A 26683-nucleotide genomic window follows, 5' to 3' on the forward strand; every position below is an offset into this window, starting at 1 on the left:
GAGGTACTGCTCCATCTTTGTTCAGTCTAGGTCTCCGCTTCATGCAGACTGTTATGGCAGTCTTGCCTGCCACATGAACTAGCTGGGATCTTTCTTCCCATAAGCTCTTCTATCAGATGTTTTGGTCCATTCTCCCAGTGAGCCGCCAAATGTCAAGAGTAATAACTAAGTCACCACCCCACTCCATGCCCTGGCTTCGTTTCAGAGAAAACAAGTTCAGTTACTTGTTGAGCATCAGACTTTAGCCTACTCCAGAACCTTGTCATCTGTTTAAAGTACAATGACACGAATGGTTGTTTGAGTGGATGTCATGTCTATGCATGTCTTTCTTGTGGCGCTTGACATGACTTGCCTTTCTGCACTTGCCCTCTGCTTTGCGGTCCTCATCTAGCATAAAGCACCTTAGAGGAGGCTTGAGACTGAGCAGGGCATTTCTGGCAGGAAGCAAACTGCAGTCAGGAAGTGACGCGAGCTAATGTTTCCCACTAATTGAAAGCAGCTTCTTCACATCAGGAAGCTGGGGTAGCCCACGGAGCTGCCAAACCAGATACAGGCATCTAACAAATAAAGCTTGCCTGGAGATCAGAGTACAGAGCTAGGCCACTAGGTAGCCATAGAGGCCAGGCAGTGCGGTGCCACACACCTTTAATCCCAGCACTTGCAAGACAGGGGTAGAGGGATCTCTGAGTTCAAGGGATCCTGGGCTACCCGGGATTGATCCAGTCTCAAAGAGAAACAGCCAGGGTAGTGTTGGCTCACACCTTTAATCCCAGCACTACGGAGAAGGAGACAGGAGCTCAGACGCAGTCTAAGCACGCAGTCTGAAGATTCTTAGAGACAGGATCCCTCTTCGGTCTGAGCATTGGTAGAGGTGAGAACTCCAGTGGCTGAGGGCTCTGCTTCTCGGATCTTCCAGCTCTCACCCCGATAGCTGACTCCGAGATTTTATTATTAAGAGCCTCAAAACTCTCTCCTATAAATACACAGCGATAAAACCAAAGAATAGGGATTCATTTATGTTACCCAACAAGTACACATGGGCAGAGAGATGAGAAGACCACGTGGAGCTCTGTTGTGTATAACTAGATGGAGAAACAGGAGCTCTCTGAGACACAGCCCTCTATGTGCGCACGCGCCTCTATACCTCTTCCAACACTCTTTCAGATTTTCCTTTCCTTCTCTACTCTAAGATTAGATGAGAGACAGGCAAACGAGCTTGTGTCTCTCAGGTGAAACAAAACACTTTTAAGAAAAGTATGGAGCTAAGGATAAAAGAGCCCAGCAGGGCCTGGTGACTTGAGCCTGTAATCCCAACTACTTGGGAGGCGGAGGCAGGGGGACTGCCAAATTCAAATCAGTATCCAGGAAAAGATACCTAAACAAAGGATTTTACAGGCCTATCATTAACATACAACACAGGTTTATAAGGGGCTTGATTTGACCAAACTGCTAAAAAATTACGTGATTAAAGACAAATGACAATAGTCTAGAGATTCAGTAAGAAATATCATTTCTTTGTACAAATTGTGGTACGAGTTACGTTTTTTTTGCTTTTGAATTAAGAGGCCTGGGGCTGGAGAGATGGCTCAGAGGTTAAGAGCACGGGCTGCTCTTCCAGAGGTCCTGAACCACATGGTGGCTCACAACCATCTGTACTGAGATCTGGCGCCCTCCTCTGGCGTGTGGGCATACATCGAGGCAGAATGTTGTATACATAATAAATAAATCTTAAAAAAAAAAAAAAAAAAAAAAAAGAGGCCTTTTAGAAAATGTTTACCTTCAAAAGAGGGTGGGGAGGGAGGGGGAGATAGAGCCCTGTGTGACGAGGGCTGGTAACTGCAGATCCTGGGTGACCCATTCACAGAAGGTCAAGCTTCCAACAATGAAATCGCAGCCTTTGAAGGCTTCAGTGCTCCAGCTAGGCCTTGCTGGGCTCCCTGTCTAGTACCCTTACTGACCTGTCTGTAATCTTTATCACAGTCTAAAGCCTGGTCACAGCTCATCCTGCCCTCTCCCCTCTTCTGCTATGTGTGTCTCTCAATCCTGCCCATTATCCTCATCACACTCCTAAATAGTACTCACAGACTTTAAATATTTGGTCCAGGCAACTCATAAAACTCAGTGCTATTCCTTTATAACCCTTTGCTTAGCCTCTGTGGGGATTTAAGTAAAAATTGCCCCCATAGGCTACTGAATGGTTGATCATCAGGGAGTGGAATTTGAGAGGAATGAGGAGGTTTGGCCTTGTTAGAAGAAGTGTATCACTAGAGGTGGCTTTGAAGTTTCAGGAGCCCAAGTCAGGCCCAGTGGCTCTCTCTTCCTATTGCTTGGAGACCAACGTGTATCTGCCAGTAACGTATCTGCCTGTGTACCGCCATTCTCCCTACCTCAATGACAATGGACAAAACTCCTCAAACTGTAAGTAAGCCCCCAAGTAAACGCTTTCTTTTCTAAGAGTAGTTTTGGTCATGGTCTTTTCATAGCAATAGAAGACTAAGATAACCTCCATCTTCCTCAAACAGAATGCTGGCTTCTTAAAGAGCACGTCTTTCCATCTAGACACAGTTCGCTCAACAGGACAGGGACTCAGGGTTTTCTTACTGGGGTTTCTTTCTCCATGAAAATAAACATAATAGTCACTGGTACAAGGAAAGCACACTCAACGCACACCCTTACCTTTAGAGTAAGGTCCAAGTCTCAGTGATTCTCAACACATCTACATGCCTACGATGCCAAACATTATTGATTCTCAGATAAGCACCCCCTACCCTCCATGGAAGATCTTATCTTCCAATAGGAACTATAGGAAATATCTTATAAAGCCTAATGAAAGCTTAAAAATGCTGTAGAAAGGCCCTTTCCAAGATAAAGCCAAAGACAATCAACAGGATGTTCTCAGCAGCTCGTGACAATCAGAAGCCCAGCCCACACCTCACGTGATCAGGAGATTCCCACTTACCGCTTCTTCATGCTCCTTCCAACAATCATAATCGGTTGCCATGGCAATGCTTGCATAGCAAATGCCAGCCTCCTTAGCAAGCACCACCTCTGGAACCGTGGTCATATTGATAACATCTGCTCCCCAAGTACGGAATACAAAACTTTCTGCCCGAGAGCTGAAACGAGGCCCCTCAATTGTGACTATTGTCCCCTTTGAATGGCATCGAAGACCAAGCTTCTTAGCTGTTTCTATGAGGACCTGCAAAAAGGAAGACCCAGTCTCAAATCATATAAACCTATGTGCAGTACAAGACTTTGTTTATCTATGATGTCTAGCAAAGTCCTAGAGCAGACTTGTACTACAAAGCCCGTACAGGAAGCCTAGCTCCCTGAAAGACAGCATCTGGCTATGTACTCACACATCCCTGCTGTCCAGGTCCCCTGCACTCATAGCTCACAGCTTTTAGAGAAAACAGATTTATGTATCTGAATCTCATTCAGTTTTTATCCGGACTTGTGTTGTAGGTCTTGACCCATTGCACTTGCTCGGCTAAGGCGTCACTTGTCACGCCCTGATCAAAGTGCCCACCAAGTGCCTTTTTCCAAAGGGCCGTTCAGTCACGGACTCTGTGGCCTTTTGGAAAGCCTTGTAGAAAGTACTTTTCGTTAGCTTGCTGCCCCTCTAAGGGCATATGGGGAAATGAGAACGGCTGTCCTGATTTATTCTGTTCAGAGACCAACTTATCTGGGCATTCATTACTCGTTTTTGCAGGGCCATGTGTAGGTTTTTGTTCCGTTTCTTTTTATAAAAAAAGGAAACATTAAAGTTTTATCAGAAACAGTTCTGGGGCTGAAGAGATAGCTCAGTAGGTAAAATGTTTATGCTAAAAATATCCGAGAATAGAGTTGTTATTATCAAGGGGAAAAACTCCCGGTGAAACTACAACATTTCAAAACAAAAGCTGAGGGAGGAAAAGTGATTGATACCTACTCAGCAAACTGATATACCTGCAGATACCAGCCCAAGACTGTATACTCTATTCTAGTAAGTCTGTCAGACACACTACAAACCTCTCTTGTTTTGGGGCAAAACGGTTCAGCCATTGGGATATGGCACACTCCTCTGGCGCTGCCATGACTTCCATCATAGAAGGTCTGAGGCCTCAGGGATGTCCTAGAAAGAGAAAGTGGTAAGGTTTTGACTTCCATTACAGCATCATCTCTGTCCTCTGAGGGTCAATGAATCCACTGTATCTGGACCACTCCACACCCAACAGCTGTAGATAAATGAAGGGAACTGTCACAGATCATTTGCAGGTTTGAACTGAGCTCTTCTAGCTCTGGGTTGGTTGCAAGCATGCTCCTAACCAGGAACAAAAGTGTACCCATTTGAGAAGGTTAATTACACCTTACCGGGACCTGGGGGAGGGCGGGTGATGCCCCAGGACAATCCAAAACATTCGCCACAACACAGATGCCATCAGTTCTATTTGTCAGATTCTGAATAAATGTAAGTTGTACATATTGACTCAAACCATGGTCTCCCTAAACCATCAAACTAGATCTCCCCAAAATCTTAAAATACTTTTTAAACCATTGCTTCGATCAGTCCATACAATGTCCTTACCCACATTCGACTGTCGTTATCTTAAAATAAAAATAATTCCTGTTTTAACCCTCGTCACATTTTCCAGGCCATTGACCCACTGAGGAAAGCAGCGGGATTGTCCTGCTCCACAGGGAATCGTCTCCTTGCTCAGCTTGCTTCTCCACCTGCTTTCCCTAGATCTCAAGTGTTTCCAAGGGTTCCGCTAAAATGTGTTTTGGAATTCACAAAAGACAGGTAAAATCGAATTCACTGTCCACTTATTCTACTTCTTCCTGGAAGTTTTCAGAAAAAAAACCAAAAAACAAAAAACTACCTTTTATGTACATTGATTTCTCTAAACTTAACTACTGAGTAACTCAGGGAAATCGTACCCTTCCCGCCCCTGGCGCTTTTCTACAGAGAAGGTGAGGGAGTTGGGTAGAATGGATTTCTTTTTCCTGGTTCCATTTACACAGCTGGCTCCTTGGGCTATGTCACACTCAGTGACTCCAGCGGGCATCAAAGTCACCTCTCTTGGAGATGAAGAAGCGTGGAAGAACGTACAACTCATCTCTACAATTCCTGAGTCTTTCCCAAGCACCTGGAGGAGGCAGTTAAGCCCTCAGCAAATCCAGCCGAGGCTGAAGAACAGGTCAAGTGACAGCTTTGGCCTACGTCAAATGTCATCACCTCCAGATCTGCCTGGTCTCAGTCTCTGAGGCGCCAAGCTGCCTCCATGTCCACACTTGCAAATGGGACTGTAAAGCAGAGACACACGAAAACTTCCAGTAGTAACAGGTGTCCAAAGAACAAACAAACCAAACCCACCAAACATACAAACAACAACAAACCCAGAGTGCTCACCCCTTCATGTATAAAGGCAGGAGGAGAAATAAGACAATCAAGATGCCCTGATACCCCAGAGTAGAGATAGCTTAGAGTCAGCTGCAGGCCGAGGACACAGAGAACTCGACCCTGCAAGGGACCCCACAAAAGAGAGAAAAAGCAGTATTAAAGCCACTGTTTCATCCCCCAATGAAGATACACCTGCTTGTGGCATCTGCACCACTAACTTCAACGCCACTGTGTTCAGTGAAATGGGGAATGATCACAACCTCAACTGTGATAAATACAATTCTTTACACTAAATGAGCTGACAGAGCAAGACCACAGCCTTGAACCACAGTCGAGAAAGGTGCAAGGCAACCCCCGAAAACATTTACCAACATGTGTGTCATCTGTGGAACACGTGACTTCTTCTGAGAACCTGTCAGAGAAACTGCATCTTCTAGGATTGAGCCAATGATGAAGAGAGACTGCTACCAAAGCCGAAAGGTCACTTCCTGCTTCCAAGAAAACCAGCTCATCTAGATTCACAATTACAGCGTGTGGTTCAATCACTAGCTGAGTGATATGGGCAGGAGATGTAATATATCCTTTGGTTTGATTTGTTTTTTAAAAAACAAAACAAAAATCAGTATATCTTGTACAAGCTCCATAACACCTGAGTTTCTATCTTTGTACATTTAAACGTTTGTATAACTTTTAAATTTCTATGTTGAAATCCTACCCCTTAAATGCCTAACAGAAATTTAAGACCAAGTCATGAGGAGCAGGTACCCAGTCTGACTGGTACTAGGGCCCTTACAAAAAAGGCTCTAGAGAACTAAGTAGTACTTCCCTATTTACTACACAGGACACAGCAAGAAGATGCCAAGAAGGCCAGCTGTTCTCAGACACCAGATCTCTTGATACCTTTCCTCCATCTTTCCTGTGGTCCAAAACTGAGAAATTTCTGTTTAGAAGCGAATAAGCCTACAATATTTTCTTCTATCAGCTGAAACAGACTAAAATACCCACTTGCACCCTTACTTAAAGATGGAAAAAACAGTAAAAACTTCAGTGGCTACCTCTCAGATGCAATATACACTCAGATGCAATCACACCTCAATGTCACATTCGGGTAATGCCTACCCCACACCACGCTCATCCCTAGAAGCTATGATTCCGCTATTTTATGTGGCAAAGGGAGACAAAGCCAGCAGATGGCCAGAATGAAGCTGACTTTATTCTGGATTAATTTTGCGGCAACAATGGCATCATCAGAAGAGTCCTTACACATGGCAAGCGGGCAGCAGACGTGTAGATGTCAGAGAGATGACAAGAACTTCATCCATCATTGCTGGCACTGGATGGACGTGGGCCATAAACCAGAGTGTGGGGGACAAAGGTCAGGAAATGGACTCTATCTTAACTGCACCCCAGAAAGCAACAGGCCCTTGCCAAAAGCTTTTTTTAAAAAAAAGGTCCAGTGAGCTATTAAACTACGAACCAAATAATAATAAGACAATTAATTTGAGGTAAGCCCCAACGTTTGTAATTAACATTTGTAATTACTGTTATAGCAGTGATAAAAATCGACACGCTCATTATTTCTGTAGTTTGACACATGATCAACCCAGTTACAGCTTCTATAGCAGTAAAGAAGTACTGTCGAAGGCCTGCTCCCTCTACCAAAGTCAAGAGACTCACTGTGCCTCCTGATTAAACACAGATTTCAGGAAATGACTAATAGGGTACTACGAAAGTCACTCTGATCTCTGCACCTTAGATCCTCCTGTATTTAAAGGGGGGGGGCGACAAAGCCACTCACCCCAAACGGGCTATGTGAGGATGGAATGAGATACTATAAGACAAGGGCCTGGCACTGGCCCCCGCCACACATGGACACCTGGTTCTGCGCTCTCTTCTCTCAACATGGGAGCTGGGAATTTGATGGGCCTCAAATCAAGGAAACCTTTAAAACTACTTGACGCTGCGGAGCAGGAATACAGATGCTATGCTAGCTTTGTTTCTGTTGCTGACAAAATACCCTGACTAAGACCAACTTAGGAGAGACGGGGTGTCAGTCACAATCCCAGGTTACAGTCCATCACTGTGGGGAAGTGATGGAGGAGTTACTTTCATTTAATAAAGAAACTGCCTAGGCCCATTTATAGGCCAGCCCTTAGGTGGGTGGAGTAAACAGACAGAATGCTGGGAGAAAGAAGCTGAGTCAGGAGTCGCCATGATTCTCCCACTCCAGACAGACGCAGGTTAAGATCTTCCCTGGTAAGCCAACTCGTTGTGCTACACAGAATATTAGAAATGGGTTAGATCAATATGTAAGAGCTAGCCAATAAGAGGCTGGAACTAATGGGCCAGGCAGTGATTAAAAGAGTACAGTTTCCGTGTAATTATTTCGGGGCATAAGCTAGCCATGCGGGCGGCTGGGTGCCGGGGATGCAACTCTGCTGCTCCTATTACAACAGGGAAGTCAAAGTAACAGAGGCTTGAGAAAGCTGGCCATATTGTAGCCATGGAATAATGCCGAGAGAGAATGCATGCCTACTAGCTTGCTCCCAGGCGGCTGTCCCCTCTCATATTATTCAGGACCCCTGCCTAGGGAACGGTGTTGCCCACAAGGGACTAGTTCTCCCTTCATAAATTAACAATCAGGAAAACCACCCACAGGCCAACCTAACCTTGATAATACAGTCCTGAGACTCTCTTCCCGGATAAGGCTCTAAGTTGTGTTGACAGTAAAACTAAACTAACCATCACAGGTGTAACAACAACAACAACAAAAATCAACAACTAACCATTCACCAACCAACAACCAAAAAAATGCCCAAACAAAACATCAACCGGAAAGAGTGAAGGAGACAAATAAGCTTGCACTGCCAAGAGATATGAGGTCACGGCACTCTTTCAGACACAGACCAGGAGAAAAACCCAGAGAAAAACTGACCGCAAGGTTGTTGGTTAAGTAGGATACCCTTGAATTAGTTGGAAGGCTCATTTGTTAGATAATGAGCTGGGTGGTGGTGGCAGCACTCAGAGGCAGTGGGGCAGTGGAGGGCACGGAAGTAAAACTGTGTTCTCTTAGGAAGTAAATCTCTCTGAATGAAACCTCTGTGCCTAGCAAGCCCCAGCGTGAGTGCACGTGAGGTATGAGTCTGCAAACTTGGTGCAATGCAACACGGTTTTGTTCGCAAGGATGGTTTCTTGGGAAGGGATTCTCCCAGCTCAGCTCCAATCAGGAGTACTCCTAATTGATTATATTAATAACAATAACAACAAAAGGAAGAAAAAAAAAACAACCAATGGATGCTTATACCTCACTATGAGAGACTCTTCAATTCTTCTTTATTCTGTGTTGTATCTTGAGATGTGGCTGTGGTACAAGGAGCAACAGTGTAAGAACAGAAATTCTAACCGTGGGAGCTGAACAGTTGGCCCAGCAGTTAAGAACACTTGTTGCTCTTACAGAAGACTCAGTTTGGTTTCCGGAGACAATATGGAGGCTTGCAACCATCTACAACTCTGGTTCCAGGAGATCCACTCCTTCTGACCACTGAGGGCACCAGACATGCATGTGGTACACACACACGGACACACAGGCAAAACATCCATACACATAAAATAAAATCTTAAAAACAAACAAAAAAAAAAACACAACAGCAACAAAAATCTTAACTCCGATCAAGGTAGCAAAAGAAATCTGTTACCACCTCCTTAAGGGTTAGGATTTCAACACAAGAGTTTGGGGTCATAAATAGACTACAGCAAGGATTTTGCTCAAGGCTCAGATAGACAGTGATTTAATCTCCATCTGCACACTCTATGGAGAACAACAAGGAAAGAGGAATGTATTTGCTAATACTGTTAGTGTTTCCCAAATGTACCAGTGGAGGCTCAGGTCAAAGTGAGTATTTTATCAGGTTGTGTAACTGCTCCAGGCTGTTGACCCAGAAACAATAGCCACACCTAGGTAGACTGGCAGAGAAAAGTTCCACTCTTCCCCTTAGGATGGCAGACTGTGAAAGTAGAAAAAAGCTGGCTGGAAAGGCTTTGGCATTTTAAACTCCACTAATGGGTCAGATTACTTTTTTAAAAGGTCCATTTCAATAGCAATGATTATATTTCAGTAACTGTCATCCTACGAGCAGGACGTGAACACTTTCTTTCACATGGAATTACTTACAGGTAACCTGACAAACGTTCACAAGACAAGAGGCAACCACATCATAATCATTGCCGTTCCTCCGGAGAGAGGGGACAAGCAGAGGTTCAGGGCTCTCTAACTAGAAACTTAGGGAGGAAATCATTCCTCCAAATGTGCCAGAGATCACGCAGCACACACCCACTAGTTGGAACAAGTGACATCAAATGACAAGAAGGGCTGTGGTCTATGAACATAGCTCACCAGAACGTCATTTCCCCTGGTTGAACACCAGCTGCTCAGTGCCCTGAGGAGATCCCCAGGCCCAGGGACTCTTCTTGGTTTATGTCACTTACAGGAAGTAGCTAAAGGGCTGGTTGGCTGGAGAAGGGGGAACACCGTGCAGGAGAGCGGGAGGGCTCAAGCGCGCAGAGACAACAAGATGCAGTTGACGTAGACTCAATGATGTGACGAGGGTCCCAGCAAGGATCGAGGATGGCACTAGCAGAAGACAACATCTGAGGTGTTTGGGTGTGGGAGGAGTAGGGAGAGGCGGAAGCACGAGGATGAGGGGCAGCTGAGGGGACAGGCTTGAGTCTTGAGAGTCGCCTGAGCACAAATCCCCCAGGCCTCACTTGCTAGCACGCTAACAGTCATCTCTTTGAGCTAGGTCTCCTCATGCATAACGGCGTGAAGGATCACTGTGTGCCTGCAATTAACTGACGAAGGCACCTAACACGACAGCAGCTGTGTTTACCACAGGACATGTGGTAATGCTGTGAAGAGCTAGAACTAAACTAGGTTCCGGAGCAGAATATAAAGACAAACTACTTCTGGGGGGAGGGCGCGGTGACCTCACTTGAAACACATCTAGGTAAAGGAGAACTCGGGACACATGTTAGGGATGAAAGAAAGTGTAAAGACAGGGAGGGAGGGAGTGTATGTCCAGTAGTATGTGCTTCTGTACAAAATCGAAAGTGACACTCTCAGCACGAGAAGGATTGGAACAGGACGGTCCTGTCTGCCCTTGCCTCTGAGAGGAGGGGCACCGCGCAATGCAAAGGCTCCCTGAGAAACTCTTCATCACGAATCTCTATTCCTTCCTTTTTTGCTTCAGACAGGGTCTGTCTCGTGATGTAATCCAGGTACCTAGACCGTCCTCAGATTCACACTCTTTCAGCTGTGGCCTCCTGAGGACTGAGGTCACACATGTGAGCTGCCATGCTCAACTCAGGAGTCTCTGTGTCTAATCAGAGACCCTACCTACACTTACGATGAGAGCATAGCCCCATAAGAGCACAGCCATCACCAATGACATCATGGGGGAAGGCCAGGGAAGGGCTGTATCTCTGGGAGGGGGAAACGAACAGGCATAATCTCTCGGCCCATTTGTCTACGGCGGGACTTTCCTATGAGTCAGGATGCAATGGCAAACCCAGGCCTCTCCCATTCTTCCTGAAAGAGGATAAACTGGAAAAGAAAAAAAAAAATTCTTGAGAGCACAGCAGAATCCAACACCCTTAGAACTCTGAAGCAGATGAGGATACTGAAGGACAAAGGCATCGAGGGAAGAGCCAGCCAAAAGCTGGGCATCTCCACTGCTCGCTGGGCAGCTCTTTGCATTCTTTAAGCAGTGCCTAATCAGGGTCCAGAAGTCCTGAAAAGCCACATGATACTCCACATCACGCTTTATTTTCTTCAATCTTTGGGACTTGGGGCTGCATCATTTTTCATTGTAAAACAAAATGTTGCTGATAAAGGTTGGCATTAAAAAAACAAAACAACCCCCCCCCCAAAAAAAACACTACCTCATCTTCCTCCTCACTGGCATCCTTGTTTCACCTGGTATTTTGAGTCACAGAAGTTGATGGCACAGGGATGAAAGGGTATGTGTAGAAATTGCTGGAAGTCCCCATCCCCGGGCCCCTCGAAGAACTCCTGAATGGCACGACTGTATTATATTTCTTCTAGCCAGACAACAGAACCTGTAATAGTATCTAACAGTGATTAGTTTAGAAAGTGGAGGGAACATGTGTCACAAGTAACAGAGGAAGAGACAATAGAATGTCTCAGGCTTTGAGGACACTGGGGAGGGGCCATCAGAGTCCTCAGGAGAAGCCATCCCTGTGCAACACTTTACAGCCTTAAGAAGTATCAGCTACAAAGCTGAGGAGCAACCACAGGACAAAGACTAAGTAAGTGCATAACGATGCTTCTAAATTTGTCTAAGTCTCTTCTGAGAAATGTGCTTTGTTTACACAAGGCCCTGGCCAAGCCACAAGTAGGGAGGGGGAATCTACATATGCTGGGCTTCCTGAGAGGCCTCATCATAGATACTATTGGGCTTAGGACACTGCATCTCCAAAGACATCTGTAAAAAGAACTGTTACCAGGGGCAGGAGAGATGGCTCAGCGGTTAAGAGCACTGATAGCTCTTCCAGAGGAACCAGGTTCAATTCCTGGAACCCAGGTGGCAGCTAACAACTGTCTATAACTCCAAGATCGGACACCCTCACACAGACATACATGCAGGCAAAACACCAATGCACATAAAATTAAAAAAAAAAAAATTGAATGGCTACATGTAGTGAGGAAGTAACTACAGAACCCATCCCTGAGTAAGTGTAGTTCATACAACTGCTCCTTGAACTCTATGTGGCAAAGTGATACTAAAGATCAGAAGATACTGGGATGAAAGCACATATTAAATTCAAGGAAGAAAACCATAAAGCCCAACTGGAGCCCAGAGAGAAGCTAAGTCATCTCTATCCATATGTCAAAGCTGGAGGGCTCCTGTGTGACAGCTACCCACCGCCACTCACACAGCTGCTTTGGTTTCTCACAGGTGGCAGATGAAAGACAAAGGTACCCACCCACCCACGAAGGTGTACCCACCCACCCACGAAGGTGTACCCACCCACCCATGAAGGTGTACCCACCCACACATGAAGGTGTGCACTATAGGAGACAAGTCTGAAATTACAAATGGTGGAAGCCCTGTAAGGTCCTTCTAAAATAGAAACGCCTAACAAGATTCTCTTAGAGCAAGTAAAAGGTCCAGTTCTTTCCCTTTCAAATGGACTATTTAGTGACCATCAAGAAAAAGAAAACAGCACCATGGGTATGCCAAAGATCACGGTGGGACTGGCTACATGCACCATTCCACGAGACAGGCTACCAATAGTGCACACAATGCCTCTGATGTCCTTGATCAACTCCCTAAAAATCTACCATCTAGAACAGATTATAAGCTAGGCATGCTCAGGGCAGAACCAGATGTTAAAAACCAAGACCACCAGTGTGAAGATGGCTAAACAAGAAGAGGCCTGGCAAGAAAAACTTACAATAGAAATCATGGGAGCCATGAGTAGAAAAGGCCAACCCCAACTTTTGGTACTGGCCAATATAGTCAAATGTCTTTGATGACCTGAAGGGAATCAGATATAGTTAAATGTTCTGAGAAAAAGAAAGAGAAAGAAAAAGAAAGAAAGAGAGAGAGAAAGAAAGAAAGAAAGAAAGAAAGGGAGAGAGAAGGGAGAGAAAGAAAAAAAGAAGTAGAACAAATCCCAGCTTGAACTGTACTGTTTTCAATGGTCTAATCACTTATGGTTCTGACACTTATTGGCAGAAGAAATGGATTCATCAAACTGAAGACAGCAGGAAGCTGTCACCATGGAAACCTACTGGGAAAAAGACTTGTATGGGTTCTTAATATGATCAATATGAACCCCCGTTTCCAGGCTTTGGTTTATGAGGAACTTTCAACAAGAGTTGCGCCATGTACGCATCAGAGGACTTGGATGCAAGGATGTGAGGTTGACTCACTGTGAGTCTTCCCTTAAAGCATTAGATTTCTGCTCTAATAAGAAAACATACATCCTTGACAGACATTGACAGGTTAGGAGCCCTCGTCAGAAGAAGAGGTCATTCTTTTCCAAAACTCCTTTCTCACCCTCACAGACAATATTTTAACCAACAGAGTTGAAAATCTGGGAGGAGAGAAGGGGAGTCGTGAGTGAGAGCAGGAGAGCTGGAGTGTGCCTGGGTTGGGCGGTCAGTCCAGGCTCCTATCACATCCGAGAGGTGCTTCAGGCATTTACAGGGAAGACAAGCATCTTCAGTTGTCACTAAGGTGATCATAGAAAGCAAAACATTTGTCTAGAACTTTAATATCAAAGAAACCTACTACCTCCTTATTTCCCATGCTCGACAGTGAAGTCCAAGTCAAGTTCCCGATTCTTCCCCCGCCCTGAGCAAGCTCTGGCCCATACCCACCAGGTAGTTCCGACAAATTGAGGATATGGGCGTGAATGGTTCCTAGAAGTCAGATGTGAGTCTCATATTAATTCTGAAATTTCCGTGGCCACATAAAAAGAAAGCCTTATCAAACTTTACATACTTAAAATTTTAACCACTTGAGATTTCACTGTAAATCAGTCTCTGATGTTTGCTAGACTCTTTTTACCAATATTCCACCTTCGTAACAAATGGTTGCAGAGACTGGAGAGCAGTTATGAAAGGCTCTACGTATTTCCCAGCACTTTCACTGGGTTGACACGAAAACTCCAAGAAGTGTGGTGTTGTAGAGAGGCACAGCAATACAGCAGTAGAGTTGGGGACCACATGCAACCCCAAAATACTGGATTGTAAAACTGTAAGAGAAACCAGGAGCCTGGTATCAGAGAGTGTGGCTGCATGGTAGGATGAGGGGAGGGTCTTCCAGAAGGGAAGATGGCGGGAGCTCCAAGGCGTGGATTCTAGAACCTGGCAGCAATACAGTGTCAGGCAAGCCACGTGTGCTCTGCAAGGAGGAAACTGGAGGGTCGTCAGCTCTTCCCAGCATAGTCAGAGGTGTTACAATGGGGAGACACCCTAAGAGGAGGCTGCTATCTTCATGGCTGGGCACACCAAAAGCGCCTTCATTTTATACCTCAAGTTCCTATGTTTTTTTCTTTTATTGATTCAGCAGATGCCCAGCCTCTGAAAGTGTACAGGTCCAGGAAACCAGCTGTGACTTGCATAAGTTTGAAAATGTACAAGTTCAATATCTATAATTTTAACAACCAATATAGAAGCAATATAAAATGAGACTCCATGGTAAAATAACACTCCCTAACGTTAGCTACTGACGCAAGGCACGACGATTTGCATTGTACAGGAAAGCAGGAAACAATTCTATTCAAAAGCAGTGTTGGATCTTGGAGGCCTGAGATGAACCGTGTGAAGACTCACGTGTGCATTAGGGTTGAGACTGGTGTGCCCAGGGTTGGCAAAGCATTCAATGCCTTGCTGGCACTGGTTTCTCTCTCACACAGGTACACTGAAAAGGGTTAGGCCTTGAATGTGAAGGGTGAACTGAGCGGCCCACAGTTGTGGCGAGCTGTGGACTGCAGCCTACCTCCCAGGGTCCACACACCAAGGCTACTGGCATGAACAGAACCCTGAATTCATATTCCCTAGCTCTGATATACAAAGGTGGAGTAAACTTAGCCTCCACATCTCCCACACAATCTAAATCTTCCCCTTCTGCCCCAAACCCAGAAAGACCTCACCTCCTCAGCAAGGAACAGTATGACTTCTTTGATCTGCAGTCCTATGCAGTGCTCAGTGTCTAGTTTGAGTCAGGGGCAAAAAAATCCATGTCAAGGATAGAAAAACAAAGGCGTGTATGTGACTCAAACTAGACACTGAGCGCTGCAGAGGAGCGCCCACGGAGGACTCGAACAAGCGGACATGCCTTTGCCAACAGGCAATAAACACGAAATAGATGACAAAGACAAATCACTGTGACAAAATGAAGGACCCCGGAGGAAGTCTGTGATATGTAAAATAAGACAGAAAGACGGTGGCAGGAATTCACACGAAGTCTATGCTGCAAACTCGGAGGCAGAGGATGAAATGTCTACCAGAAGCTCACCACATACTGACGAAGGACACAACCCAAGAAGAAAACTTGGACGACTGTGAATAGGTCAGCATTGAGTGTGGGTGCAGCCACCCTCATAGCACAAACACCGGACATAAACAACAGGTCAATCCAGAGATACAAACAGCAGACGGTGTGAACAGTTTCATCAATGGACATCGTCCAGGCCCCCACCCCGAAAAAAAAAAATCTACAAAGAAACTTCAGGATTGATTATGCTACGGATCAAACAGACTTTATAGGGAATTGCAGGACATCTGACCCAAAAGCTGAGGAATTCTTCCCAGAATTGTCGCCCCAAGAACCACATTTCAAACCACAGAGCAACTGTTCCCCAAGTACCAAGGAAGTGAACTAATCCTTTGTATCTTATCGGCTCATAATGGGAAAAAAATATTAGAAACCAAGAAGAGAAAATGCAGAAACAATATATACAGAGATGGAACGTACTTTTCAACAACCAGGGATCATGGAAGGAACTGAAATTTAAAATATATAAAGAACTAAAAAAAAAAAAATCAAAATAATAAACAATCCAATCTATAAATGGGGAAGCGAACTGCTTCGAGTCTTCTCTGAAGTAGAAACAACCAATAAACACATGTTCAACGTCTTTAGCCACTAGGGAAACGTCAATCAAAAGCACGGTGAGATTCCATCTTACCTTAATCAGAACGGCTCTCTTCAAGTAAACAGGCAACAAGGTTGGTAGCAACACAGAAGGAAGACAATAAGCCCTCACTAGCTGTTGGTGAGACTGTAAATTAGTCCAGCCCGTAAGAAAATCAGGTTCCTCAAAGAAAGTGACTGCAGCAAGACCTACCCTGCCGCGCACCGCGGCCCAGGTCTGCGCTCTATGCGCTAGACCCCAGTTTGTGAGCTTCGGGCAAGGGGCTGGAGGTTGAGAACACAGACGCAGAGACAGACAGGCACGCAGACCTTTAAACACTGATACCAAAAGCCCTTCTTTAATAGCACCATGGAGGCTAAAATACACTGCAGTCAATGGCCAACAGGTGAAAATCCCATTCTCTGATGCTCTAAGCTAGGCACAGCTTCTAGTAACTTTAATTAGAAGGTTCTAGGAGGGAAGAGCAACTGAAGGCCAGGAGTCATTAATCCCAACACTACCGGGTCTTGGGCATACACCTGAAGTGTCTCCATAAGCGTATTACAGAGATTCTTTCACACCTAGTTTTACTATTAGCTATAGCCAAGTCACAGAACCTACTCTGATGCCTACCCACAGATCGAGAAAATCTGATGCACTGACAACCGACAATTGCCAACCATAAAGAAGACAATGAACATTTGCAGCAAAATTGAGTGACCCTGGAGGAGTTTTGTGTGGTAAAATAAGCAAGACACTGAAAGACAACGCACAACCTCCCAGTGCAATCCAAAGCACAGAAGCAGAAGAAGAGCATTTACCAGATGCTTGGGAGACAACTGGCCAAAGGGTATCAAATTTCGGTTAAGCAGAAACAGTAAGTTTCTGAGATCTCCTGTATGGCTTGGTGATGTGGTGTATCTATTATATACTGAAAATCAATGTTTGCTGATGGGGAACTTCAGCCAATCACATTCTGTTTAGGGTTTATCCCCTGGGGGCCACAGAAAAACAGACAAAACATCCAGGTGTGCTTGCCTATTCCTCTCTTTTGTTCCCTGCGCTCCTGGATCGCTGGAACCCTGGGTTTGTAAGTTCTCTTTCTTCCGTTTATTAAAAGCTGAATCTCTTATATTAAACTGGTCTGGTTAATTCTAAATACCGATCGACCACACCCCTTCAGTTTGCATCCAAACTGATCTGTGAGGCGATAGGTGAACATGTACATATAAATCACCATGCAATGCCCACATATCAATTATGTTCATAATCACTATTTGTCAGTTCAGTTAAAAAATACAAGCCTACAATGGAAAGCTTACAGCGATTCTACGACCTGCTCGCCCCGCTCCCCACATTGCGCCCACATCATCCCGCACAGCTGGAAACGGAGAACTCCAAGGCCACTTACCCCTTACCTGTCAATGAACTGATCGATGATGACCATGTCACCAGGCTGGATCTCGTCTCTCAAGGACCCGCAGGCTGTGGTCACTATGACATGTGTACAACCCTCTTCCTTCAAAGCCCAGATGTTGGCCTGGTAGTTGACTTTCGAGGGCATGATGGTGTGCTGTCTCCCATGTCTACAGAAGGAGATGGCAGGAGGACCACAGTCACAAGGAAACAGAGACCCCGCCCACCCCTTCAGCCTACCAGAGTAAACTATGAAAACTGTTCATTCAACCAAGGAGCTCCTGCTGCCTTTGGATAGCAGACCAGCTCTTTCATGGCTAGTGTTATAGGCGGAACGAAATCAAAGTTCTTTTTTTTTTTTTTTTTTGAGAAAGGAATTCTGTGTAGCACTGGCCATCCTGGAACTTCATTTGCAGACCAGGATGGCCTCAAACTTAGCAGATCTGCCTGCCTCTGTTTCCTGAGTGCTGGGATTAAAGGTATGCACCATGGCCCAGCCCTGAGTCAAAGTTCTTGAATTGTAGATCTAACCCCATCTTGGACCACAGGATGTGGCATGTACTTAGAGACAGGGTTCTTTGTATTTTTTTTTTTTAAAAGAAAAATTTACTTTGATTGATTTTTCAATCGAACAATAGTTCAATCTAATGTCAGTTTGTAATGGGAAAGTCTTTGGTTCCACTGACACTTGGGAATGCTACAGAGAGCTACTACTTTGCCCAGGAAGTAGTAAAGACAGGAAGGGAAAGCACAGCTTTCTAGAAGCATGGCAGCATAAACCACAGGTCCAGAAGCCACAGCTTTTCTACTGAACATGGCAGGGACATTTCTTAGCTGATAACAGAAAAGAGAAATGGGGAACAAGACTTGAGGACACCAAATGGAACACCATAACAACAGTGGACAAAAGGGTTTAAGAAGAGCTGTAGAAAAGGGAACTGGGGGGGGTGGTGGCACACACCCTTTATCTAAACTACCTCTGAAGTCTCCCTAAGGAGGATGGGGCCCCACGATGGCTCCTCCATCACTATGATAACACCACTAAGCTAAAAACACCTAAGAACTGCCTTTGAACTACAAACTGCGCAGAATAATTTGAGGTGGCTAGCTGAGATGACTCAGCTTAACAGACTACTCTAGCTAGGACTCGAGACACACCCTACATTTTCCCACTATGCAAAGACTGGACAAAAAAAATAATACAGCTTACCTCTCCCAGGACTTGACAATTAACCCACATTTTTCTTTTCAGGATCCCCTAAAGATACCATTGCCCCCAGACAGTAGGAAGTAAATTTAAGAACACGATGTCCACATCGTGGACAGGTGGGGTAGGTGGTTTTTGGTCATTCAATGGACTATAGGTATTTGTCACTGTTTAGGGAGGCTAGTTACAAGTTATTATTGGGGTAATGGTCAGAAAAAAGCTAAGCAAAGAAAATCAGATTCAAGGCTCTTGTTTTGAAAAGGAAAAAGGGGGATATGGATATGACTGGATAGATTAAGACAAAAAGGTAGATTGTTGAATCTACCTTTAAAAAAGAAACTACTAGTTTATAACTCATTCAACGATGTAATGCAAACTTTCTAGTCCTTGAAAATTATTATTACCAAATGTTCGAGATAATAAGGAAATAAAGGTTTGTAGTTAGTCACCTAGTACAATTTAGGTATGTTTTCAAGGACAAACAAAGATATATTTTAGATAGACAGGTCATCTTCAAACACTTAAGAGATCTACAGAATAAGGCATTTAAGGTATTTTAATAACCTAGGTTCTTCTTTTTTATGACAATGAGACATCTGCTCCTGGCAGCACCATTATCAGAGAAGATAATGGGTACCAAAGAAACTCCATTTGGAGTTTACTTTCTTTTGTGGCAAAAGTAAGTCACTGGGTAAGAAAATGTCCTTGCCCTAACTGCTGACATTATGCTGTCCTAATGGGACAAGTAGGACACAAAAGAAAGTGACTGCCAAGCATTGTCAAGACAAGGTGAGACAGCCCCTCAGAATATACTGTTTCACAGAAAAGTCTGTTGGAAATTCTAGGCCGATAGGCTGAAGACAGATGCCCCAATGTTGCAGAGGAACTTTGGGTCCAGGCAGCCAGCTGTTTTTGTCATTACTCACATTTTTTTGGAAGTTGCTTGCTCACACTTCCTGCTTACTTGGCTAATATTATTTCTTTCTTGGATCTCCGAGGGAATTGAAGACTAGATAGTTATCATTTTCCTTGTTTACCAGATGTAGAAACCAAGTTATGATAAAAAGTAAATTAGGTACAAGACTTTGTACTCACCAAAGATAGGATAGACACTGAATACTTTCTCTGAATTTGTCAAGTGCAAATGGATTAGATGTATTGCCTACCTATAGTATATACAGTTACTGTACTTACTGTATAGTTTTTCTTTTATGTTCTAATAAATAAAGCTTGCCTAAAGATCAGAAGGGCAAAGCTAAGCCACTAGAGGTCAAGCAGTGGTGGCACATACCTTTAAACCCAGGATTTGGGAGACAGCAGCAGATGGATCTCTGTTAGTACAAGACTACCCTGGGCTACACAAGATCAATGCAGAAACAAGTACAGGTGTTGGTGGCCTACACCTTTAATCCTAGTTCTAGGGAGTTATGCCTTTAGAGGTAGAAGGTAGATATTTCTGAGTTCAAGGCCAGCCAGAGATGCACAGGGAAACCCTGTCTAGAAAAACAACAAAACAAAAAGACCAACAAAAAAAGGGGAGGGGGAGAGAAGGGAACCATTATTTTACTCAAATGTTCTTTAGACTCTTTCTCTAGATTATATGTTTATGCAAAAATGTTTTAAACACGTTTCTCAATTAAAGATGCACTCAGAGTCATAGTATAACATAAAGCCTTTCTTCTGTGAAGACTATTCATCTCAACTTTCAATTTCCTTAAAGTTAGTGCATTAGTTTTCCAAACATAATAACCTGACATCTTTTTTATAGCTACAAATCAAATAGGCATTACTTTTTCAATGGGTTTACAGGTTAAATGCCACTTCATTAAGATGGTATGCACATCACACCTATGACAAGCCCCATGAAGAATTATTTCTAAACACATCAAAAGGGGCTATGAGATCTCCCACAACTCCCAGGGAACCAAATCCTTGATCTCAGAGATCTAGCTTCCAGAGCTGCAAGAAACCATTTTCTGTTTATTTAGGCCTTCCTCCCTGGCCTTCAAGCCCTTGACTTTTTCCAATCTTAGCTCCAATGTCAAAAAGCATCTACCTTAATCACTGCATTTACGCCATACCTAACTACCACACTCATGTTTACTGTAACTGTCTATGTCTATTGGGTGCCCATCTCTACAACTATAATTTGCCCCAAGGAAGAAGTAAGTCCTTGTGTGTCTTCCTCAGTAGCACCCTTCATGTAAGGAGTTCACTCCGCTGGAAAAACATGCATTTGGTTAAAATTATGCACTTGAAACACATAAGCATGAACCTGCGTATCCACACCTGTGGGGAGGAACTCCAGTCAACAGCTGTAAAGTGTTTCATTTCTAAAATTAATTTTAAAATTCACATTGGTCACATGGCTTTCTTATGTTCTTATATGCAATATTTCACAGAGAAGCGCACAACTATCTGGGCCCCCTGAAAAACTAGGACATGTGATGTTCTAGCACAGTTGCCTCGGTCGAGAGTTCATTTACTGACCTCTGATAAAACAGAAATGCGCTGGCAGCTATGTCACACAGCCTTACTTTGTGGTAATATCTCCAAGCATTGACATAAAAACTTTGGGCTTTAGAGTGTGGCCGTTTGGGTTCAAAGCTCTCTTAGATACCTCCCCTGAAGTTATCCAACCCACTCAGAGCTCGGATTTCCCCCTCATTAGTAAAACCTAATGAAGTATCTACCTGCTCCTCAGGGCTGTTAAGTGCGACCTCACTATCATCCTGTTTGTGTTTAAAAAGAATCTGTGATGTCTTCTCTTGATAGCAAACTGTGACCCACAGACACTAAGGTTTTCCATCCTGAGTTCACAGACAGCCTCTAAGAGAGCAGAAGCCCTTACTATCCAGAGATGCATGTATTTTCCTGGGACTGGCCTCTAAAGCGCTCAGCAGGTTTTACAGAAGAAATTAAACATCTGTGTAATTTAAACAATTGTTTTTTCCCCAAGCTTGAAAAAACAAACACCAACCAACCAAACTACCAGGCATTTCTCTAGCAATGACTTTAGGCCAAGGTAGGAGACTTGTAAAAAGGACTGTTTAAAACTACATTTTAGTTTTGCTGGCTCCCAAGAACCTATTTTCCACATGACTGTGGCAGACAAAGCTTTGTTAGGTCCGCCTTTCATGTCCTATATAATCCACATATCTCGTCTGGGTCAGCCTGAGACTTGTTCCCGAACACTAGACTATGTACGGATTTTAGAAGTCCCTCCCGTGACTAGGTAGCTCCTTGCTGGCAGGAGAACCTGTTTGCTGTTGCATTAACTGCAGTGGTGGCCGTTTGTGGTCAGGGGACTTTCTAACTATGCTGCTTTCTGTGCAGCAGCTGACGCCACTAACCCTGTTTAGGGAACAAGGGTATAAGCACAAGAGGTATTCTGGGTTAGTTCAGGGACTGAGACCTCCTCCCCGAAAAACGTAACTGCTACTGGACAAGGCTTCGTCATGAACAAAACATCTGATTTATTTGATAATTGGAAGAAAGAAAATTAACAAAGAAAATACTGGGGCTTCTGTGTCAGACAACAGATCCATTTTCCACACACAAGTGAGGAAAGAGATCCTTGATCTCCTAAATATTTATAATCCAAGCTTGGCTCAGAGCCATCTCAGTAAATAAAGGGACTGCTATATTCTGACTCTACGGACACCTATCTCACACCCACATCAGTACCTATTTCTGGACGTTAAGTTTAAATTCTCCTGCGGTAGCAATATTAAACAACAACAACAACAACAACAACAAAACTTAAAATACTTTACCTTGCAAGAAGTACACAATCAACGTTCTTTATCTTCCCCAAAATTAAGGCGTCGGATGGCTTCGTGCAATAAAAAATAAACAGCCACAGTTTAGTATTTTTAAACCATCTATAATCAGTTCGTTAAACCACAACAAACTGGTGGAAATCTGGTGTTTGAAGATTCAGTTTAGGGAAGGACTTTAGGATTTACTCATCACCATTATCACCCAGAAGTAGTGACCGAGCTCTCTGCCAGCATGGACTCCGCAAGTGTTCCGGGACCCTCTGATGGGGGCCCAATCAAACTGACACGTGTCAGGGGGCATTTGGAAGGTTTCAGAAATGTTGAGTCAAAAGCAGAAAGGAGAGGAGAGGGCTGTGGGGCACCAAGAGCTGAGTAATGGAACCACCTGCTTATGGTAACCAGGCTTCAAGATGGCCACGGGGATGAGTTGGAGTCACAGGGAAAACCCCAGAGTGAACATTATTAAGGAAGCCCGAGGCTAACGGTGAGGTGGGAAAGGACTTGGAAAACCCCAGGTCAGGCTAAGAACTTAGCTGAAAAGGAGGGTTGGGCAGGGATGCAAGTTCTTCTCAGAGGGACAAATGCCAGCCAGTGTTTGGAAGAGGCAATGTGGGGTTAGGAATGTAAATAACTCACCCGGCCCGGGTCGAAAAATAAGCAGCCTTCCCTAGAATCCATGTCTTCCCAATTCTAACATGTGTCCCTGATCCCAGGACTCATCTGGGTCAGAAAATGTCACTTCATAAAGAGTCCTTATGCTACCAGCCACCATGCTGTGACCAGGGCTCTAAATTACACACATATTTGAATTTAAAATGAGCATCTTGACTTCTAGCAATGCAAACCCGAGATGCCGCCCGGTATGTGTGAAAGCTGTGTCATCAAAACAGCAGCCTTGGGCACCCTTCTGGTCAACTCAGCAAGTGAACCCCGCGGCAGCACCGCTGGCCCTCTGCCTGGGCCAGTCTTTAGGTTTTCCACACAAAACCAACTGTTCTTGACTTAAAAAAAAGACAAAACAAAACAAATCAAGCCAGTAATAAGCCATGCCAAAGCCAACATTTGGTCAGCTGGACACTGACCTTGCCAAATGGAGTATCCACATATTTTTCAGTCCTTCCTTCTAAAATTTCTGGATCATCCAAGCCTGTTCCACCAATTATTCCAATCTAAGGGAGAAAAGAAAGTAAATTGTCATATCTGCTTCATTTTAAGGAAATATATTTATCCATATTCACAGGCTCTTTTCCACTCCTACCAAACCCCAAAGGAAAGCGGTTCTGAAAATGACTGACGAACAGTAAGCATTTAAAAGCCCTCTATTAAAGAGAAATAAAGAATCAAAACAGAAAACCTCAAGCAAAACAACAAAACCTGACGGTCTTTTAGAATTGAGAAATAGCCAGACTTAGGCCTCTATTCTCAACTGCATCGTATTTACTCCCACCATAAAGTTGCTTTTAGGTTAGAAATTGAGCCCAAACGTCGCTGGAGAAAGAGCTTTCTGACCAAGGTTGTTTCTTTACCACATTTACTACGGTGTCAAGAAAGCGTGATACAAAAACTTAGGTCTGCTTATTTGGTAATGGTTCCTTCTGACTACACCACCATATAAAACAAGAAGTTTTCTTTCTGTACCACCGCGGTCGCAGAACTGGGAGGGATTGCAGGCAAGAGATGAGAGACATGACAAGCCCTCGCTCGTGTATGCCCTTACTAAGTCAGACCGCTGTTCACGTGCACACATATACAGCAGACAGTAGCTCACACACCGCACAATTCAGATGTGCATAAAAATAGCAATGTACACATACACAGTAGCTCACACGCTGCACAATTCAAATGTGCATAAAAACAAGCGATTCAAAAGCAGTTAAAAATGTTAAGGTCAAGCATTTTATTTCAGTTTCCTGATTATCTAGAAACCCATGCTCTTGGAAAAAGTAGAGAAAGTTAATTAAGAGTTGATCTAGGGCCGGAGAGATGGTTGAGCAATTAAGAGGGTTAAGAGCTGGCTGTTGTTCCAAAGTTCCTGAGTTCAATTCCCAGCAATCACATGGTAGCCACAACCATCTATAATGAGATCTGGTGCCCTCTTCTGGTGTGCAGGCACAATACTACATACATAATAAACACATAAATATTTAAAATACCAAAACATTATCGTTAGGAAGTTTTTCCTGTGTGGACCCCCTATAGGAACTAGGATTTAAACAGGTCAGTGGCTAGGTATAATGTGGGACTTAAGGAGAAACCTCATGGAAAACAACCCCAGCACCTCATAAAATTTAAAGGTGCAAACATATTGTCACTGAGTCAGATTTCTACAAAGTAAAACAGAAACTTCTAACTCCAGAAAAGAAAGTTCCAAAATAAAGAATTTGTGAGATTTTGCTATAGAATAGCAGGACGACTTTCACTTCCTGGTAGCTAAGACAGTTGACATTGGTGCCACCTTGTGGTACATTACTGAAATTACAACAGGTTTTGTATTTCACATCAACTAAACACTATAGGTAAAAAATTAACTGATACATTGGTATTTCAAATCAACATTTATTTGTTCAATACACTTAAGTTACTTAAATTCTTCAGTTCAACACACACACACACACACACACAAATCATGCTTTACAACAAACCCCCAGCACTTCTGCTGGTGTGGTCTACTTGATCTTTACATAGCTGGGCCAGCAGACTGTCCAGCCCATGTCCTCACAGTGGGCAAGAGAAAAAGCAGCATATGAAATGAACATCACCCAACTCTTAAGGAATTTAGCTACTTGATGCACAAAGGGAGCTGGAAGGCAGGAGGACCCAAAGTTTAAGGTTGTCTTCAGCTGAACAGGGAGTTTGCGGCCAGCCTGAGCTACACGACATGAAACAAAAACCATCAAACAAATAAAAACTTTCAGACCTTTTATTTAGGACCACTTTGCTCCATCCTTTCAAGATGCTCTCTGGGTCACAGCATCTCAGATTCTGAGGCAACACTGACCCTTCAGGCTTGAAGGTAAAACAGATCTCATTTTGTTGTGCAGTCGTACTCAGCATGAAGCCAGGCTAGCAAGGCAGGAAAGCAGCAACCGGAACAGGCTGCCTCCTGACACTCATCCGCCTTTAGTAAGCAGCCTGAACTGCAGTCCAAACCCACCCAGCTGCATGATGTCCCTGCGCTAGGTAGCTGGCAGCTCAGCCCTCAGCAAGGAGTAACAGTATCAGAACAAAAGCAAATGACCAAGAAGCTACAGCAGTCTACAGACAAGCCCAGTCATTCAGCTGGCTCACACTGTTAATGGAAACCTACACCCCACAGGGAACCAGAGTGGCAATTGAATACAACTGTGATGAGAACCTTGAGGTTCAATATGTGGCCAATGTCACCACCTGCTGGCCGTACAGGCAAAGTACAACTCAGGCTAGTGCAGTGTTTCACGGGTCTCTGGTTTTCACAGCCACTCTCTCAGACAGGCCCCATGGTATCAGCCCCACTTTACAACTGATGGAAGAGAAGCACCATGGTTTTCCAATGTAAGCACTGTGTGCTAACTCCCAATATCTTCTGGGTTTTTCCAGGAGCTCAGTCTACAGAAAGAGCCACTGTCTCTAACGGGTTTCTTTGGTCAAGTCAAGCTTTGGCCCAAGGTGACAGAACGCACTACAAAACACACCACACAGAGCCTCTGGATAGCCAGCTGAGCATCTAAGGCAGTGATTCTCAACCTTCCTAATGCTGTGGTGGCCCTCAACCATATGATCACTTCCTTGCTACTTCATAACTGTAGTTTTGCTACTACTCTGAATCGTAATATAAATATCGGATATGCAACCCCAGGGGTCATGACCCACAGGTTGAGAAGCACTGGTACAATCCCTCATCTGGGATTTCAGTCCCGCAGCTCTGGTTACCACCAACAAATATGGCAGGTGTTGCTGACTGAAGCCTTCACCACTGCGCCAAACCCCATAGAACCCAGGAAGTTCAGATTCATGGGGACAAAGAGGTCAAATGTCTCAGCCTGGAAGGTCTGTACAAAACCTGCAAAACGAACCAAAGCGATCACGGCATGGGTAGCTCTACCTCTGGGTCAAATTGTGCTCCAGTCCAAATTTATATGTGGATGTTGTGATGCTCGGTGCTTCGGTGACTGTATTTGGAGAGAGGGGAAATCGAAATCAAACAAAACAAATCAAACCAACAAAAAACACTGGTGTACTTACAAGAACCGT

General features: G+C 44.2%; 1 protein-coding gene across 1 annotated transcript in view; it reads right to left on the bottom strand.

Moving 5' to 3' along the window:
* Mtap (methylthioadenosine phosphorylase) overlaps positions 1–26683 on the bottom strand; it is a 42097-nt gene that overhangs the window by 7457 nt on the left and 7957 nt on the right. Inside the window, exons 2-6 of the mRNA XM_057785493.1 lie at positions 23536–23622; positions 22448–22506; positions 17467–17634; positions 4012–4114; positions 2960–3199 (exon numbers count right to left, since the gene is read on the bottom strand). Of these exons, the coding sequence (XP_057641476.1) occupies positions 2960–3199; positions 4012–4114; positions 17467–17634; positions 22448–22506; positions 23536–23622 (657 nt within the window). The remainder of the gene's footprint in view (positions 1–2959; positions 3200–4011; positions 4115–17466; positions 17635–22447; positions 22507–23535; positions 23623–26683) is intronic.

The sequence above is a fragment of the Chionomys nivalis genome, chromosome 11 (assembly GCF_950005125.1).
Source record: "Chionomys nivalis chromosome 11, mChiNiv1.1, whole genome shotgun sequence".
Taxonomy (NCBI): domain Eukaryota; kingdom Metazoa; phylum Chordata; class Mammalia; order Rodentia; family Cricetidae; genus Chionomys; species Chionomys nivalis.